At 48.2% G+C, this 18628-nt stretch overlaps 1 protein-coding gene across 1 annotated transcript in view; it reads left to right on the plus strand.

The window, feature by feature from the left end:
* LOC146064803 (aminopeptidase NAALADL1-like) overlaps positions 1-9039 on the plus strand; it is a 35300-nt gene extending 26261 nt beyond the window's left edge. The window contains exons 17-19 of the mRNA XM_083178684.1: positions 5524-5611; positions 6799-6891; positions 8367-9039. Of these exons, the coding sequence (XP_083034810.1) occupies positions 5524-5611; positions 6799-6891; positions 8367-8553 (368 nt within the window). The 3' untranslated portion in view covers positions 8554-9039. The remainder of the gene's footprint in view (positions 1-5523; positions 5612-6798; positions 6892-8366) is intronic.
* Positions 9040-18628: the final 9589 nt, after the last annotated feature.

Raw genomic sequence — 18628 nt, forward strand, 5'->3', positions numbered from 1 at the left:
AAGAATAAACCGTAACCTGACAACAAGAGAAAACAGTCCCGCGGAGGGGAACGGCCACGGCGGGCCACAACAGAGATGAAAGAAGAACCGGGGCTCCACAGGAGCACTTACGTGACCCACGAAGAGAGGGAGAAGGTGGAATACACGTGGACTCCGTCCCGGGACAGGAACACTGAACGCAGGAGTGAGGAGACGCCGACACAGAAGACGTCGACACAGGGAACACAGAAGATGCTGACACTGAAGACACTGACGCAGGAGATACAGGAGGCGCTGACACTGAAGACACTGACGCAGGAGACACAGGAGGCGCTGACACGGAAGATGCTGACGCAGGAGACAACTGGAGCCACAGGGAGAAACCCAAACACTCCAGGGACCAAGGTAGCATATAGAACGCTAAATGCAGGGCTGCAAGAAGCTGAGCTGCAGAGGATATCCTGGGATCCAGACAGGAGACCGAAACAAAGGACCAGACAGAAGTTCTCTGCACATGCAGCAGGAACTTTAACCAGGAAGCTGACAGGAACTAAAGCTGACAGGAAATGAGCTATCACTGGCCCAGATCCCCAGGAGAGCATGGCTTATAAAGGCCTCAGGTGATTCCAGCAAGTGCTTGATTAGCTTAATGTCTCACAGCCTAGTGAATAAATTAAGCTCCCAGAACACAAAGCTGTAATGGCAACAGACCTGCCACTGGAGGTCACCAGTGAGCAAAAATGCCAAACAGACAGAAACTGGTTCCTGACAGTACCCCCCCCTTGAGGAGGGGTCAACAGACCCCAAAATCCAGACCTCCAAAAATTAAATGCATCTGGACTCTGGATGACGGGGCAAAGGCAACAAAAATGAAATCACAAGCTACAACCACAGTTTGTGACAGTGCCCCCCCTAAGGGTGACCACAGGGCACAACCAAACTAAAAGATGATCCAGGAGAAAAGATTAATGTTTCTTTCTTCTCTTTTTCCTGGATTTTGAAGGGAAAAATAACTTAAGGCCCCACACATTATCAGATCTGATGGTACCCTCCCCCAAGCTACAGCTATGGGGTATCAAATCAGATTCAGGGTTGGAATCCTGAACTGAAGAGATCCTGAACGTCTTTTTCACAGACGGGATGGGTAACGAAGAAGAATGAACGCCTTGGCCGTAGATGGAATCTTTGTGAAAGTCTTTAATCTCAGACTTTTGACTGGACAACTCAGCCAGCACTCTCTTGTCTGCCATCATTAAGGCAGGAGCAACTGCTGGACTCTTGCCTGTGGGTATACAAGGTGAGGCGAAAGTGCAATGGATTGATTGTGAATTTCTCAGAGCCGGGACCTCATACCTCTGGCTAATGTTGGAGACCATATCTCCAGGAGCTGATGAAGCCTCAACCTTCCTCTTGGGACTGAACTTTTTAATAACGGCATCACAAAAAGAGGAAAGATCCTTAAGGCAAGGGTCACTACACCTGATCAGCTTGTAGGCCCATGTCTGAGGTCTACCCCTAAAGGCAGAAATGATGAGGTCTACAATGTTAGCCCAAGTGACCCCTGAAGATGGTCCCGATTCAAAAAGGGAAGTATAGTGTTTGACCAGGGCAATAAAATGGGCAAGGTCTCCATCAAATACAATGGACATGGAAACGTCCACCTCTAGGACCTCAGAGCTAGAATTCTCTGTGTGAACGACCCCACTAGAAGTTAAAACTTCAGAAGTCTCCTTGGAAGCTAGCATGACCGAGACCCCAACTGGGTTTATGGCTCTCAAGTCCTTTGCTGAGGCTGTGGTCTTTGGGACCTCAGCCAAGGAGATGGCCGCCCTTTCCAGGGATTCAGCCTTAAGGGTACCTCTTGGGGCAAAATGGACTAAGCCCCCCTCTGGGATGGGACAGGCAGAGTCCCCTTCCGGGGCCGGACAGGCAGAGTCCCCTTCCGGGGCCGGACAGGCAGAGTCCCTTTCCGGGGCCGGACAGGCAGAGTCCCCTTCCGGGGCCGAACAGACTTGCCCACCTTCTGGGGCGAAACAGACTTGCCCACCTTCTGGGGCGAAACAGACTTGCCCACCTTCTGGGGCGAAACAGACTTGCCCACCTTCTGGGGCGAAACAGACTTGCCCACCTTCTGGGGCGAAACAGACTTGCCCACCTTCTGGGGCGAAACAGACTTGCCCACCTTCTGGGGCGAAACAGACTTGCCCACCTTCTGGGGCGAAACAGACTTGCCCACCTTCTGGGGCGAAACAGACTTGCCCACCTTCTGGGGCGAAACAGACTTGCCCACCTTCTGGGGCGAAACAGACTTGCCCACCTTCAGGGGCGAAACAGACTTTTGGGCCCCCACTCGGGGCTGCGGCCTTTGGGCCCCCACTCGGGGCTGCGGCCTTTGGGCCCCCACTCGGGGCTGCGGCCTTTGGGCCCCCACTCGGGGCTGCGGCCTTTGGGCCCCCACTCGGGGCTGCGGCCTTTGGGCCCCCACTCGGGGCTGCGGCCTTTGGGCCCCCACTCGGGGCTGCGGCCTTTGGGCTGAACACTTTCCGCATGGTTTTTAGAAAACCCGGAAGATCCCTTAGGATGGGATCGTCAGCCTCTATGAGAGGTTTAACCCACTCCAAAGCTCTTCCTCTAAAGCATGATAAGAGATAACGGACAGCAGAAGTAGGAGTTATCTTCACATTATGTGAGAAGTCCATTTTAGCGAGGAATTGCTGAGCAATTGGTCGGAGCTGGGCCAAATCTCCATCGAAGTATGGCGTGTTAGAAGTATCATCAGACACGCCCGGCGGGCCTTGGGCATCAAATTGGCTCGACTGACCTCGAGCACCCAAAACGTTCAATGAGCCCCAAGCGCCCTTGCCGCTAGATGAGCCCACGGCATCGGACTCGCCTATGGAGACCAGGACTTTGAGTGCCACTCCTGGATCCACAACCTCAGAGGCAACTCCGTGAACCCCAAGATCAGGGAAGATGTCACTAGAAATCCCGGCTGAGACTGATGTCAGGGATTCTTTCTCCGGAGTTATGCCTCCCAAGGCCTCATCAGGAGCAATGACCTCCATAACTCCATGTGGGGTTAAGTTCCCCAAGACCCTCTTAGGGGTGACGGCTTCAAGGACCCCCTCTGGGATTATGCCACTTGAAGCCCCTTTTGAGGGAAAAACCTGAGACTCCTCTACGGGACATAACAGTTCCAATGTTGAAAGAACGTTGATCTCCCTGACTGGAGGATTAGCATCCAACGTCTTTCTGTCTGGAATCTTTGTGGATGAATTCCACATTCCCGTCTGATTCCGTACCTCAACATGGGGCGCTCTAGTCTTAGGACCCCAGTTGTAAGTCGGAGCGCTACGTATGTGGGGTGTGTGGTCAGGCTCCTCCTGCTTAGAGGAGACAGGCATAGATGGAACCTCCTGATACCACTTGGATTGAGGAAAATCCTTCCCAGTACCACCACCAGGTCTGCGCAATTCGCAATACTGGAGAAAGTGGCCTGATTCCCCACAATACAGACATAGGTTAAAGTCTTTACGCCGTTGCCGCTCTTCTGGTGTGAGCCTTGGCCGTAAAAAACTTCTATGTCTCTTCTGAATCTCCTGATCTGAAGTTTGACTGATTAACCCCATAGCCAGGGTCTCCCTAGGAGCTGGTTGAGCCCCAAAAACCTCAGACAGGTCCAGGAAAATTTGGGTTAACAGATCTTGCAATCGCAGAAATGACTGCTGCAGATCCTTAACCCGCTCAGGTTTTAAGGCTGTAAAGGCCGTATTTAAGGCCATCAAGGAAGCTTGCAAGGCCTGCATAATTAAGTACAGAAATGAAACAAACAGACCAGATCACCTGAGTATGCTGAATAAAGCAAAACCCCGTACCGGGCAAAATACTGGAAGGGAAAGAAGGGAAAAAAAAAAATCGTAATATGGACAACTCTATAGGTCCCGCAACCAATCAAAAAAAACACCCAAATCACCTTGAAACAAGAATTTATATATGCATGTACCCCTATGACTACCGTGAACACATGCATATATCGGTATGGCCAGTGATAATGTTACGGATTTGGGTGTTACCCACGGATGAAGTCCGGAGACAGGGACGTGAGGATGCTGGTGTGGTGCTGCAGGAGGCAGGGAGCTGGAGATCAGGCGTGAGCCCGTAGCTGGGACCGCTGTTTAGGACGGCCACAGCAAAACCTACACTAACTCTGTTGAGTCCCCCGGGCAGATGGAATACCCCTGCGGTAGTGCTAGGCTTCGCCTGTAGCCGCCGCGTTCGAAAGAGCCAGTTACGCCGGCTCTGACCCCGATGCAGCCAGGTGTTACGTGGAGACAAGGGGTGAGCGATCGCCAGGGGGTATCTCAAGAGGCAGCTCTAACTAACGGGCCTAACTGAAAAAGAACCCCTATCTAACCGGCACCAGGCCAAGGACGGGACAATGCGACCGAGTCGCAAACCCAACAGGAGATAGGGAATCCTCAGAACCAAGAAAACAGAAAACGGATATTCCCCAAAACCGGATGCAGAGAGGAAAGGGGAAACCCCTACCTGACGGAGACTAAGGAACAAGATAGGGGGAAAAATAGAAGACAAGAATAAACCGTAACCTGACAACAAGAGAAAACAGTCCCGCGGAGGGGAACGGCCACGGCGGGCCACAACAGAGATGAAAGAAGAACCGGGGCTCCACAGGAGCACTTACGTGACCCACGAAGAGAGGGAGAAGGTGGAATACACGTGGACTCCGTCCCGGGACAGGAACACTGAACGCAGGAGTGAGGAGACGCCGACACAGAAGACGTCGACACAGGGAACACAGAAGATGCTGACACTGAAGACACTGACGCAGGAGATACAGGAGGCGCTGACACTGAAGACACTGACGCAGGAGACACAGGAGGCGCTGACACGGAAGATGCTGACGCAGGAGACAACTGGAGCCACAGGGAGAAACCCAAACACTCCAGGGACCAAGGTAGCATATAGAACGCTAAATGCAGGGCTGCAAGAAGCTGAGCTGCAGAGGATATCCTGGGATCCAGACAGGAGACCGAAACAAAGGACCAGACAGAAGTTCTCTGCACATGCAGCAGGAACTTTAACCAGGAAGCTGACAGGAACTAAAGCTGACAGAAAATGAGCTATCACTGGCCCAGATCCCCAGGAGAGCATGGCTTATAAAGGCCTCAGGTGATTCCAGCAAGTGCTTGATTAGCTTAATGTCTCACAGCCTAGTGAATAAATTAAGCTCCCAGAACACAAAGCTGTAATGGCAACAGACCTGCCACTGGAGGTCACCAGTGAGCAAAAATGCCAAACAGACAGAAACTGGTTCCTGACATAATCAGCCGAGCTGCTGCGTTCAGAATAGATTGTAGTGGTGAGAGTCTGTTTAGGGGGAATGCCAATTGGTTGCCATGGGTAACTTCTCCACGGTCACACTTCTCCACTCGTTTCCCTGCTTTATGAATGGTACCAGGACGATGTCAGAGCAGCTGTTTGCTCCTGGCAGTAGCATTATACAGATATCTCTGTGTGTTCTAGAACCATTACGGACGGCTATTACCAGATATAAGGCAGCGGCTGAGTCTCTGGAAGAGAAAATTCGGCAGCTTCAGGGTACAAATAAGAGGTAAGTGAGATTTCAATATATTCCAAGATCTATAATAATTGCAATTTAAAAGAAGCTCAAGTCTAAATGTACAGTTATGGGGTGATTCAGGACCGCTGGATAAGCAGCGGTCGTTTGGTGCTTAGCAAGCGGGTTTGCCATATTGGTGCATAAAATGGTGGAGACTGAATCCTGATAAGACAGAAGTCCTTATGATAGGACCTTAACATCAAAGGATAAGACTGCAGCATAGCCACCCAACTGGACTGACACTTGGTGGTACAGAATTACAAAACTCTGATCATCTGTTCTGCCCATAACGGCTGTGGATTGTCGCAATCCCAGCCGTATATCGACAATCCATGGCCATTTACACGGACACGCCCCCTTTTCACTGATCGGCAGGCGGGACATTGAATCCTGCCTGCCGATTTGCTGTAAGGCAAACCGCAAATGTGCCAGGATCACGGCTGTCGGGAGGGACCAACAGCTGTGATCCAGGATTGCATACCCCCCCCCCCCCCCCATTGTTTTTTTCTTTTTTACATTTTTATGGGGGATGGGGCCTGTCGAAAACCTCTTGGATTTGGTTGGTCATGTTGCCTCCAGTCCCCCGGAACGTAAGATGGCCCCTACAGAACATCAGCTTGGCATTTGACACGACGATGGGTTTAATTGCCTGTGTAGAAGGATAGAGTTCCAGAGGTCAGCGGCGGCTCAGTTTTCTGCTTTGAGTCAGAAGCGGTGGCTGTTGATGTAGAAAAAATAGCTGATTGGCCGTACACGGCATGTCGGGAATTGTAATCTCCCCACAACCTGCTTTAATGTCACCCCACCGCAGTCTGTCCCCGAGCAGGAGAAGGCGGGCCCGCTGCTTCCCTCTGCGATGCACCCTGGGAGATGTAGTCCTGGCTGGCCATTCCTCAGCGAGCACCTGGCGATGTCATGAACTACAACTCCCAGAGTCTCCTCGGCTGAATGAAAGCTGTGGCTAAAAATTGATACAATTGGTTTTGGGTTTTTTAGCCAATACAGACCGTTGAAAAATGGTACTGTACCGGCTAAATGGGTGCAGTTGGAGGCTATGATACATCCCCATATAGGGATATTATATTAGAAGCCTCCTTTGTATTCTGGCCCTGTGTATAAATAGGACACACGTTGCAGGGTCTCGTCTATGTGTCACTATTGTCTGTCTATATTTCCAGGCCACTCGAGATCCGAATGATTAATGACCAACTAATGCTTCTGGACAGAGCTTTCATCAACCACTTGGCTTTCCCAGGCCGCTTGTATTTCAGGTACAGATTGCTGTAACCACCGGTGGTTTCCGTTTTTGCAGTTTAAACCAAATTTACCCAAATGATCAATAATTACATTTTACACATTGACCTAAATGGACATCCTTCTGAGTTCTGAACTATGACCAGCTCCACAGATGATCTTAAGAGAATCTGTACCTGTGGGAATTAGAGGGAAAGAAAGAACAAGAGGGGGAAAGATAGAGAATGAGAGGGAGAGAAAGTGAATGAAAGAAGGAGAGGGAAATAATAAGAAAGAGAGGGAGGGAGGTAGAGAATGAGAGATTAAGAACAAGAGGATGAAACAGAGAGAGAAAAAAATAAGAGGAACATGAAAGTGAGAGAGAAAGAAGGGGAGAGATGGAGAATGGGAGAGGGGGAGAAAGAGAATAAGAAAGAGGGAGAGTACTAGAGGGAGAGAGAACAAGATTGAATAAAATAGGAAGGGACAAAAAGAGAATGAAAGAGGGAGAGCTAAAGAATGAAAAAGAGAGGGAGAGAACTAGATGGAAAGCGATACAAAAAAAGAGGGGAAGAGAGATAGAGCAAAGGATTGTGAGAGAGAGGAAGTTAACAAGAGGGAGAGAGAACAGATCGAGATTGAGAACCAGAGAGGGGGAGAGAGAAATCAAGAGGGAGAGAGAGAACAAGCAGTGGGGGAGAGAGAGAGAGATGGAGGGAGAATAAGATGGAGAGAAAGTGAGATGGAGAGAGAATAAGATGGAGAGAAAGTGAGATGGAGAGAGAATAAGATGGAGAGAAAGTGAGATGGAGAGAGAATAAGATGGAGAGAAAGTGAGATGGAGAGAGAATAAGATGGAGAGAAAGTGAGATGGAGAGAGAATAAGATGGAGAGAAAGTGAGATGGAGAGAGAATAAGATGGAGAGAAAGTGAGATGGAGAGAGAATGAGAACAGAAAAGTAGGAGAGAGAATGAGATGGAGAGAGAGAGGATGAGATGGATAGAGAATGAGATGGAGAGAGAATAAGATGGATAGAGAGAATGAGATGGAGAGAGAGAATGAGATGGAGAGCGAGAATCACAATAAGAAAGTGGGAGAGAGAATGGGGTGGAGAGAGAGAGAAAATGATGGAGAGGGAGAGAGAGAATGAGATGGAGAGAGAGAGAGAGAAGGAATTAAATATGAAGAGAGAGAGAGAGAGAGAATGAGATGGAGACAGAGAGAGAATTATATGGAGACAGAGAGAAAGATAGAGAACATTTTGCTCCTCTCCTGGATGTCAGTGTTGTTGTCATGTTTCTGCTTTCTGGAATAAGTGAAGGTTCTGTGGTAGGAGAAAGGAGGGATCTGGAGGAGATGTTTCTAAGGACTATGGGCTGTCTATAGGCGGAAAGCTGCTTCCCTAAGGACAATGGCTGGTACAATAATAACAGCCATTGCACGGCATGTGTACCTAAAATGTATTTCTATGCCAACACACATGGTAACTTTTTTTAATGTCTGTATCCATAGCCACGTTCTCTATGCCACCCGGGTTTCCAGTTCCGTGCCAACCTTTCCAGGTCTTGCAGATGCCTACCAGACAGCTCTGGAAACCAACCTCCGAAATCACTGGGATCTTGTCCATCAGCAGCTGACGGTCACCATTCAGGCCGTGGAGAACGCTGCCTCAACCCTGGAGACGGTCACCAATATATAGATTGGAATGAGCTCCAACACTGCCTGGTGGGAACCCGCAGAGGACACTGTGGGGTGTTTCTCCTGTGACTGTACTACAGGTTCTGGTACTGAAGAATCCACTCTGGGTTCCGATACTGAAGAAACAAACCAGCTGCCTTTTATAATCATTTTGCTTAATTAGTGATGTTTCGCATAGATAATAGAACAGTGACATAGTGTGACAGGCCTTCGGATGTTGGCTGGCGGTGGCTGCCTTGGTAAATGTAGACCCAGGCGTCCACCCTCTTATTGCAGTAGGGAATACCGATGGTCATAGTGCGCGTTTATATAGGGGAGGTTGCGCAGGATGATGACAGCTGCCAATTATATATACAAGGCTCGTCGTTTGGAAGTGGATTGGATATTGCACGGGCACATAGAATTCTAATATCCATGTCCTTTTGAAGACTGCTATATTTATGACAGCCCTGTTATATGCTATCTACTATATAAAAGTGAAAATATGTCCTTCTGTCTGTCTGTCTTTCTATACAAATCCACAGTGTAGAAGCCAAGATGGTGAAATTTTACATCTGAGCGTATTAAAACACGGCGGAGGCAACTAAAATTTGAAATTGAAATTAATTACCATTAATTTTTAATTATTTAACAACCACAATTTTTGCTTTACGCTCATTCCGATGACCAAAATCATCAATCGCACCCACTGATACAAGCCCATCACATCAGATGCTCAGTGGGACTCACACCGATGCACTGATTGCCGATAACCTCTGACCTGAGCAACATTCAGGTCATCTCTCTCTCTCTCTAATATATAAAAGCAAAAATGTGTCCTTCTGTCTTTTTATAATAATCCACAGTTTACAAGGGAAGGTCGTGAAATTTTACATATGGGCGTAATTAAAACGCAGCAACTAAAAAAAATACAAATCAAAATTAAATTACTGTTAATTTTTTATTCATTTAAAAAAACACAATTTTTGCTGTACGCACATACTGTATGTATGTTCCAGTGTAACTCCGGAATGGCTGCAGCAATTTACACCAAACTTGGTACACATATGACTTCCAATTTAGGAACAAACACTGTGGGGGTAACACACCCCTAGTACCCCTAGGGGTGAGGTAGCAGCACGGATTATATCAGCATACAGCATAACTCTAGAATGCCTGGAGCAATTTACACCAAACTTGGTACACATATCAGTTACAGTCTGTGATCAAATACTGTGGGGGTAAGACACCCTTAGCACCCCTAGGGGTGGGACAGCAGCACAGAGCATATCAGGACATGCATGATATGTCATAGATGACAGGGCTGCATGTGACAGGGACAGTGACATGATGTGAGGATGGGAACGGAGATAGCACAAACCCACACACAGAGTTATATAGTGGCAGTAGCCGGGTCCCCCCCAGCAGCACAGAGTATATCAGGAGATGCATAATGTGCTGCGCTCCAACGTAAAAAAAACGGTGTCTTTTATATTTAAACTGATTTTTGTAAACAAACATTCTTAAAATCACGGGCAACGCCGGGTAGTGGGAGCAGCACTTACATTGTAATTGGGGTAATCCATGTATAATATAAAACAGTTTGACATTGGGTCTGCATGAGGGTTGATTTTATTTATTCATTGTTATGAAATAAGACTAAAAAAAAACACATATAAATACATGAATAATAATGATGATGATGATAATAATAGGTATTCTCACTGACGCATACTTCATCGCCGACGTACTCGACTGGTTCACATTATAACAGGGGGATCCACACCGTGTGTCTGTATTTTGATTGTGGTAGTGCGACCAGCCCAGCCTGGCATACCTGGTACTGCTTGCCACTTTTTTAGTGATCCCTATGCTCGATCCCTTTCCCACACACACTTGCCAGACTATTAAGAGCACAAGGGGAACCCTGATTTTCTTATATTAGAATGGAAAATATTTACTGGTCATCATTGTCTCATTTATCTCATTATTAGTTGCACGTATGTACTAACCGCCCAGGGAAATGACTTGCTGGTGGGCTTCCTCCACCTTGGGAGCTGCAACATTTCCCTGTAACATTTTGCACCATACTTGTCTACTTTTGAAAACTAGTTTCAGGGAGATTATAGTTGGTAGTAGAATTTTGCACAGCGCCCCATTGAGAGGGTGTGTCATACTCCACCCAAAGGGCGTGTCTAGTTGGACTGTACTGGACTGTAAGGTGGCCTTGGAGACTGAGGGCCTGATTCAGACCTGATTGCTGCTGTGTGAATTTCACATGGCCTCGCGGAATGAAGCGAATTGTAGGCCAATTGAAGGCCACGTCCCTTCCTGAAATGCCACACCCCCACATTTCTGGATGTCTGCAAGGATCCAGAAAGTTGGCAGGTACGTATTTGCACGGATGCGAATTGATTCGCTACCTATACACATCTGTTCTCAAGAAGGGATTTGACTCTGGCGGGGCAGCGTTTACCTGATCGCTGGCCGCTACAAATTAGGAGCTGCGTGATCAGGTCTGAATAACCCCCTGAGTGAGGACCGGCTGTAATGTGACACTGTGACAGTCCCATGTGCATACCGTATCTCAGTACATGCACCTGGTCTGTAGTAGGCCTAGAAAATATTTTTGAATTTTTGTTAACGTAACATTATCACCGTTATCTCCAGTTCAGATAAACACCTAAATCATTTCCTTATTATCCCATAAGCAAACCTCTCATTTCAGTTGCTTGGACTGAGACCTGAGTATTTGGTGCAATACCCATCAGCCGCCACTAGATGTCCTGGGTGTAATACTGCAAATTCTATCCAGAATCGCACAGTATTCCTGGCATCCCCAGAGCTGTGGCTGGCTGACAGGCAGCACTTTATCAGAAACAGTAAAGGCCCCCATCCGCTAGTGTGATATCACCACTTTTGATTCGATTCTGACAAATTGTTGTGAAGGATCTCATGAAAAGTGTCACACCGCACGTCCTTTTCCTGCAATTGTGATGCGAGGCACGTTCCGTGTGTGTGTGTGTGTGTGACAGAGCACCAGTTTCTAAAATGGGGGTGTGCCATTTTGAAGCCTTGATGGGTCGTTGGATGCGGATTTACTGGACCAGGGTGACTGGACCCTATGGCCAGGCTGGGTAAGCTTCGGTTTATGCAATCTGGCCAGTGCCTAAAAAACCATCGCAACTCAAAGCACTCTGAACGTCACTGAAGCAAACATCGGAATCAGGACTGGGAACCTCGCTAATGCAGTTAGGCGCAGGGCCGGTGCAAGAATTGTAGGCACCCTAGGCAAAGAAACCCAAAGTCGCCCGCTGCCCAAGTGAAAAGACACTGCACTCCGCCGAACAGGAGCTGCGCTGACTGGGGTGGTGTGGGCGCTACCCGCAGTTTGCCTCTTGCCAAACATATCCATGGGCGGATGGGACCAGCGCTGATGACAACCAACCACAGGCGGGCTCCAGGGGAGGGGGCGGGGTATGCTCGCGGCTCACCTGCTCCCTGCTGGCCTGGTACTTTTCTTCTGGGAGCTGCGCTGCTGCTGTCTCACTACCGCCCTCCAGTGGCCGGCGCCCTAGGCAAATGCCTAAAGCTGCCTAGTGGTGGTGCCGGCCCTGGTTAGGCGCCATCTATCTCCTACACATGCCTCCTTCTGCATTGGCATTATGACGACACGCAAAGCAGCGGCTGTGCAGTTCCCTACATGCATGATTCATCCCAACGGTGCCCATAAAAAACACATTACCGGACATAATTAGCTTTTTATTAATGTGTTTATTGCTTGGAAAACTGTACCCACGTTCAGAGACGTGCGGGCAAGAGCTGGGTAAGAGAATGTTAATGCTGTACAGCACCATGGCAATAATCAGAATAATAATAGTAATAATAATAATAATTAAACTGTAAATGTCACCTCAAAGTCCAGAGAACGTTCTATACTAGATCAGTAAGGTTATAATTCAACAATCTCTCCATTATTATTACATACAATGGGCCAGATGGATCAAGCTTCCAAAAGTGATCAAGTGAAGAGTGATAAACAGCCAACCAATCAGTTCCTAACTGTCAGTTTTCAAACCCAGCCTGTAACATGACAGATAGGAGCTGATTGGCTGTCTGTTTATCACTCTATCACTTTTTGAAGCTTGATACATCTGGCCCAGTATACTATAGTAAAATATCTTTCTATACAGTAATGGGAACGTGTGACACCAATTTCAGTGTGAGGGAGCCTGGTGTTGGGACTATGGGGGTGGTTCGGTATGGTTCGGAGTCAGAATGGGCAGAGTTCGTCCCCTTTCTGAGGGTGGGTGGTCTCTCTGCATATTCAGACCCCCTGTGCGAATGCCTTCAGCGGGTATCACACTTGCCAAGGCGTTTGCACAGGTAGGAGAGAGAGGAGGGAGGGCTGGGGGGGGGGGGGGAGTGTATTTATGGGTGCCCCCATGAAATGCTGGTCGTTCCTCTGGGAATGTAGACGTGGAATACCCTGTTTGGATGGGCAGCTGATGTCACGTGATGTCAGCGTCTGCTCCGTCTTCGGTGTAGCTAATACTAATTGCTGGATGGCTGATAGTCGGTGGAGAGACACCGTGGGAAGTTATCTGGTGCATTGCTTTGCCTCGGGCCCACAGATAAGACAGACCTGCATCAGTGTAAGGTGACCGACTCTGGGCCAATGGAGTAGTGTTAAACTCCTCACGATGGCTGTAATAGGTCAACAGTGTCCAAGAGGAAAGAGTTTGGGTAGATTCAGAAAAATTTTCTAATGTCTAATTTAAAGATAATTCCAACCCTTCCCATCAGCTTCAGATTCCTCATCTAGGGTGAGATGGACTAAAGGAAAAATGGGCCCAATAGCCAGTTTTCGATCTCAATATGTACTGAGCCCTGGATGCCGGGTCCTTGGTGTAAAGGGTAACCCTATAGAAGTCTATGGGCTTCTTTCAGCATCCTAACAGAGAGGGATCCTCCCTGCACCCCACCCCCCGGCTCTGTGCGCGTGCGCAGAGGGAGTCCGAGGGGGTGAAACCTGGATATGCCAGCATTGCAATGGGCAGCTTTTATTGGAGGAGATGTGCATTGCAATACTAATTACATACAGTGGCGGTTTTTACCTATGGGCTGGAGGGCTGCACCCCCCCAGGTAAAATCCGCCACTGTAGTGAAGCCAGATGCAGTCTGTGAGACTGCCCTGGCTTCACTGTGACTGGCAGTGACTTCCTATTGGATGTCCGATCTGCCAGTCACCAAGGCAATTCCATTGGGAGGTGTTCCCTCCTTCCAGGATGCCTTGTTGCGGGCTGGCGTGCGGAATTGACGATTGAGCATGCGCAGTACCTACAACGGTACTGCGCATGTGCCTGTCATTTGTATTCAGAGCACAGGCGACGGGAACCCTGTCTGCAGGGACCAGCAGCGGTGGCAGGGAGGGGGGAGGGGTGCCTGCCTGCATTGCAGTCTGAGGTAGCCCCCTCTCCAGAAAAGGTACGAACCGCCACAGATTACATATGTTCGTACATATGCGATTAGTGGTCGGTTGTACCGCAGAAGGTTAGAACATCCCGCCCATAGCCACCATGCCTGCCAATCCCAGCCGCTGCTCCGTGCGATCACCTGACTTTCTATTATGGAGCCCACACACGCACTGATCCCGGCGTGCGTTGTGGGCTTAACTAGCACACATAGCATCGCATCGTATGCCTTGTGCATACGATGTGCATGTGATGCGATGCTATGCTAGAAAAAGCTAGTACAAAAAGTATGTGCAGCACATACTTTTTGTACTGTACGATGAGGTGCCGCGGGAGCGCGCACCCCATCGTACAGCATCGCACCGCCGGCAACGGTGCGTGTGTGGGCTCCTTAAGAAACATGCACAGCCGTTCACTGTTTGCTCAAATATCGGTGTTGCGTCAACCCAGAGTGAGGACGGATCTTATCTACTCCCTGGTGTAATAAACGGCATCAGACTCCGACCCAGGTGTACAGATATATAATGAGTAATATTTCCATTTCACAGAAGAAGCTGCAATTATCCCCGTGTAACCTGCGATTATAGGTGATGGGGAAGTAAGGTAATGAGATGTTTATATTCTGGTAGATTGGTGCTTGTTATATACAAGGGAGCAGCCTGTGGGGTCTTGTTATTTAACAGGGGGAGCAGCCTGTGGGGTCCTGTTATTAAACAGGGGGAGCAGCTTGTTGGGTCCTGTTATTAAACAGGGGGAGCAGCCTATTGGGCCCTGTTATTAAACAGGGGGAGCAGCCTGTGGGGTCTTGTTATTAAACCGGGGGAGCAGCCTATGGAGTCCTGTTATATACAAGGGAGCAGCCTGTGGGGTCCTGTTATTATACAGAGTGAGCAGCCTGTGGGGTCACATTATTATACAGGGTGAGCAGCCTGTGGGGTCCTGTTATTATACAGGGTGAGCAGCCAGTGGGGTCCCGTTATGATACAGGGGGAGCAGCCTGTGGGGTCCTGTTATATACAAGGGAGCAGCCTGTGGGGTCCTGTTATTATACAGGGGGAGCAGCCTGTGGGGTCACATTATTATACAGGGTGAGCAGCCTGTGGGGTCCTGTTATTATACAGGGTGAGCAGCCAGTGGGCTCCCGTTATTATACAGGGGGAGCAGCCTGTGGGGTCCTGTTATTAAACAGGGGGAGCAGCTTGTTGGGTCCTGTTATTAAACAGGGGGAACAGCCTATTGGGCCCTGTTATTAAACAGGGGGAGCAGCCTGTGGGGTCTTGTTATTAAACCGGGGGAGCAGCCTATGGGGTCCTGTTATATACAAGGGAGCAGCCTGTGGGGTCCTGTTATTATACAGAGTGAGCAGCCTGTGGGGTCACATTATTATACAGGGTGAGCAGCCTGTGGGGTCCTGTTATTATACAGGGTGAGCAGCCAGTGGGGTCCCGTTATTATACAGGGGGAGCAGCCTGTGGGGTCCCGTTATTATACAGGGGGAGCAGCCTGTGGGGTCCTGTTATATACAAGGGAGCAGCCTGTGGGGTCCTGTTATTATACAGGGGGAGCAGCCTGTGGGGTCACATTATTATACAGGGTGAGCAGCCTGTGGGGTCCTGTTATTATACAGGGTGAGCAGCCAGTGGGGTCCCGTTATTATACAGGGGGAGCAGCCTGTGGGGTCCTGTTATTATACAGGGTGAGCAGCCAGTGGGGTCCCGTTATTATACAGGGTGAGCAGCCTGTGGGGTCCTGTTATTATACAGGGTGAGCAGCCAGTGGGGTCCCGTTATTATACAGGGGGAGCAGCCTGTGGGGTCCTGTTATATACAAGGGAGCAGCCTGTGGGGTCCTGTTATTATACAGGGGGAGCAGCCTGTAGAGTCATGTTGTTATTATTATTATCCAGGGGGGGTGGGGGCAGCCCGGAGGTGCATATATAATAATGTCATTAGCTTGCAATATTCTAAGAAAAAGGTTGCCCTTAGGTTGAATAACAGGGGCGACAATGGGCACCCCTGTCGCCTTACCCTGTACATCTGTAAACCACCACCCCTCTCACGTGTGAATGAATAAAGTGTAAACTGGGTGTTTAATAAACTTATACATTTCTGGGCATGTTTTTTGTTATTTGCACATTCTTTTTATAGGAGAACTACAAGACCCAGCTGGCACATTAATGCCCCTCCATGCTGGGTCTTGTAGTTGTCCTGTATAAAGAAATGTGTTTTTATCTATTTTATACACACATCAGCCCAATGTCAACAGCCCAGAGACACCAGGGACAGCACCGGACTTCAGCCCTGGATGGGGTATCCACCTTTAATGGGGGAGTCCTGACTCCCCCACGGACCCCGTCCAGGGCTGACCAGCCACAGTGCTCATGGTACGGCCGGGAGAACTTGTATAAAAAGTGTCTCCCGGCTGTGGCATGACACCGCTGGCTGTTGGAGACCAGTATTAGTTCTAAAATACGGGGGACCCCCAGTTTTTTTTTCCCCTGAATTTTTGGAACCCGGACCGGTCCAAGAACCCATGGTTGGTTTCAGAAATACGGGTGACCCCTACGCTTTTTGTCCCCCATATTTTTGGAAGCTTGACTGCTCAATGATTCCGGGGCTGGTTTGGCCCCAAGCCGTTTTAATTATGACCATGTGTTAAAAATTGCATATTTGTAAAAATTCGCACATTTCCGTTAACAAAATTTGCACATTTCTGTGAACAGATATAGTCAGAAATCGCATGCAAATTCCAATTCTACAGCTGAAACTGCATTAAATTACATTTGCAATTTTGGCCCAAAAAATTGCATCCTACCACATTTCTAATTGGCAGAAATTGAATGACCTGCACAGACCCCTGACCTCACCCCCTTCGAGTACCTTTGGTGGAATGGAGGTAATGTGAATAAAGAGCAATGCAGGGTGGTGTAATGTGAATATGGAGCACTAAGGGGTGGTGTAATGTGAATGAGCAGTACATGGAGGTATAATGTGAATAAGGAGCAGTACAGGGTGGTGTAATGTGAACCCACTGGTGGAGTAATGTAAATATAGAGAATAAACGGGTGGCGTAACAAGTATAAGGATTGGGAAAATACTGAATTCTGTAAATGAATATGGGACACTACAATGTGGCATTATATGTATATGGTAAAGAGGTACAACTATTTGGTGAAATTTGAATAAGGGACATGATCATAGCATGTAATGTGAATAAGGTTGCACTACTGTGTGGCCTCATTTGAACTGGCGGTACTATTGAGTGGCCAAGCCTGTTCCTAGCAAGAATACAATGCTGTTCTGGGTTGTGCATTTCTGGGTGGCGTCTTTCCTATTTATAGGGGGGGGAGGCACCAATGCTGGCACAGCGCACCAAAATAAGAAATTCCATGGTTGATGGGGGTTGTTAGTTGCTGCTGTGATCTGTGTTGCTCGGTGATGGCTGCAATGCTGGGTCAGACTAGCGGAGGCAGGGCTGACCTAAAAGGGTCATCCTCCTAAGGAACCGTGAGTCACACTTTACATCAGACTGCGATGCGGGACGCCGCTAGCAGTGTTTGTAACTGAGACACCTACATTCAACCGGACAGTGTTGAGCAGAGAGGGCATAGGTAACCATACCTATGAGATTGTAAGGGGGTTCACCAGAATCGCCCGAAGCCCATAAGGCACCTCCCTGCTGAGAACACAGACATTACCACCCCATCACCCAGACTCCATTCCTGGGACAAATCACCAGGAGAGACCGTAGGTCCTGTTACAGGGCCTACGGTAGCCAAAGAAGTCTAGGACAGACTATCTGAAAACCCATTTGGGAACACTCTTCTGGTGACACTTGCCACAGGAATCCCCACTTTGGGGACCCCTCACAGGTGTAATTAAAACACCAATTAAATACCCATAGAGGTACCCCCCCCTTCTTACCCTTAGGGTAATTACTAATCCACCACCCCAATATCCCCAATACATCAGAGTCTGGTGCAAGCACATTATATGGACACTTTACTTTAAGCTGCCTGCATACAAGTATATTCCTTTCTAGACTAACCTTTGAATAAATTAACATTGTTTTATACATCTATTCTCTAATCTTCATTCTTTGCTCATTTACACATTCCCAAAACACCAATACAAACAGGATAGCGCTGTCTCACCCCAAACTATCTCCATATCTAAGTAAAAAGGGACTGGGATACCCTTAACGAGACTAGCAGCACCTGGACCTAGCCTAGAGCACATACAAGCTGAGCGCAGTTGTGTTAATCTACCTTCTGTATTTATTTACACCTCCCTATTGCAAAAATGGAAACGGCAACCTGCTGCAAACCTGCAATTTCTCTGTAAAAATGATGTTTTTATTACAAAAAGTTCCACAGTTCATTTTAAATCAAGTATCAAAACAAATGTATTATTTACAAAAAAAATAATTCAAATTTCTTTGCAGTCAAAGTTATTTTTTATTATATATCGTGTTGGCCGTATGCCTCCATAGTGACTATTTATTTTATTGTACCTCTATGCGTTGCTTTCATGTTTATATAAAGTGCACTCTACCTACTTTGTGACGATGACGGTATAGCGGGTCAACAATGTTTAGGTCGACACCTGTAAATGGTCGACATTG

The sequence above is a fragment of the Crinia signifera genome, chromosome 3 (assembly GCF_055691185.1).
Source record: "Crinia signifera chromosome 3, ASM5569118v1, whole genome shotgun sequence".
NCBI classification, from domain to species: Eukaryota; Metazoa; Chordata; class Amphibia; order Anura; family Myobatrachidae; genus Crinia; species Crinia signifera.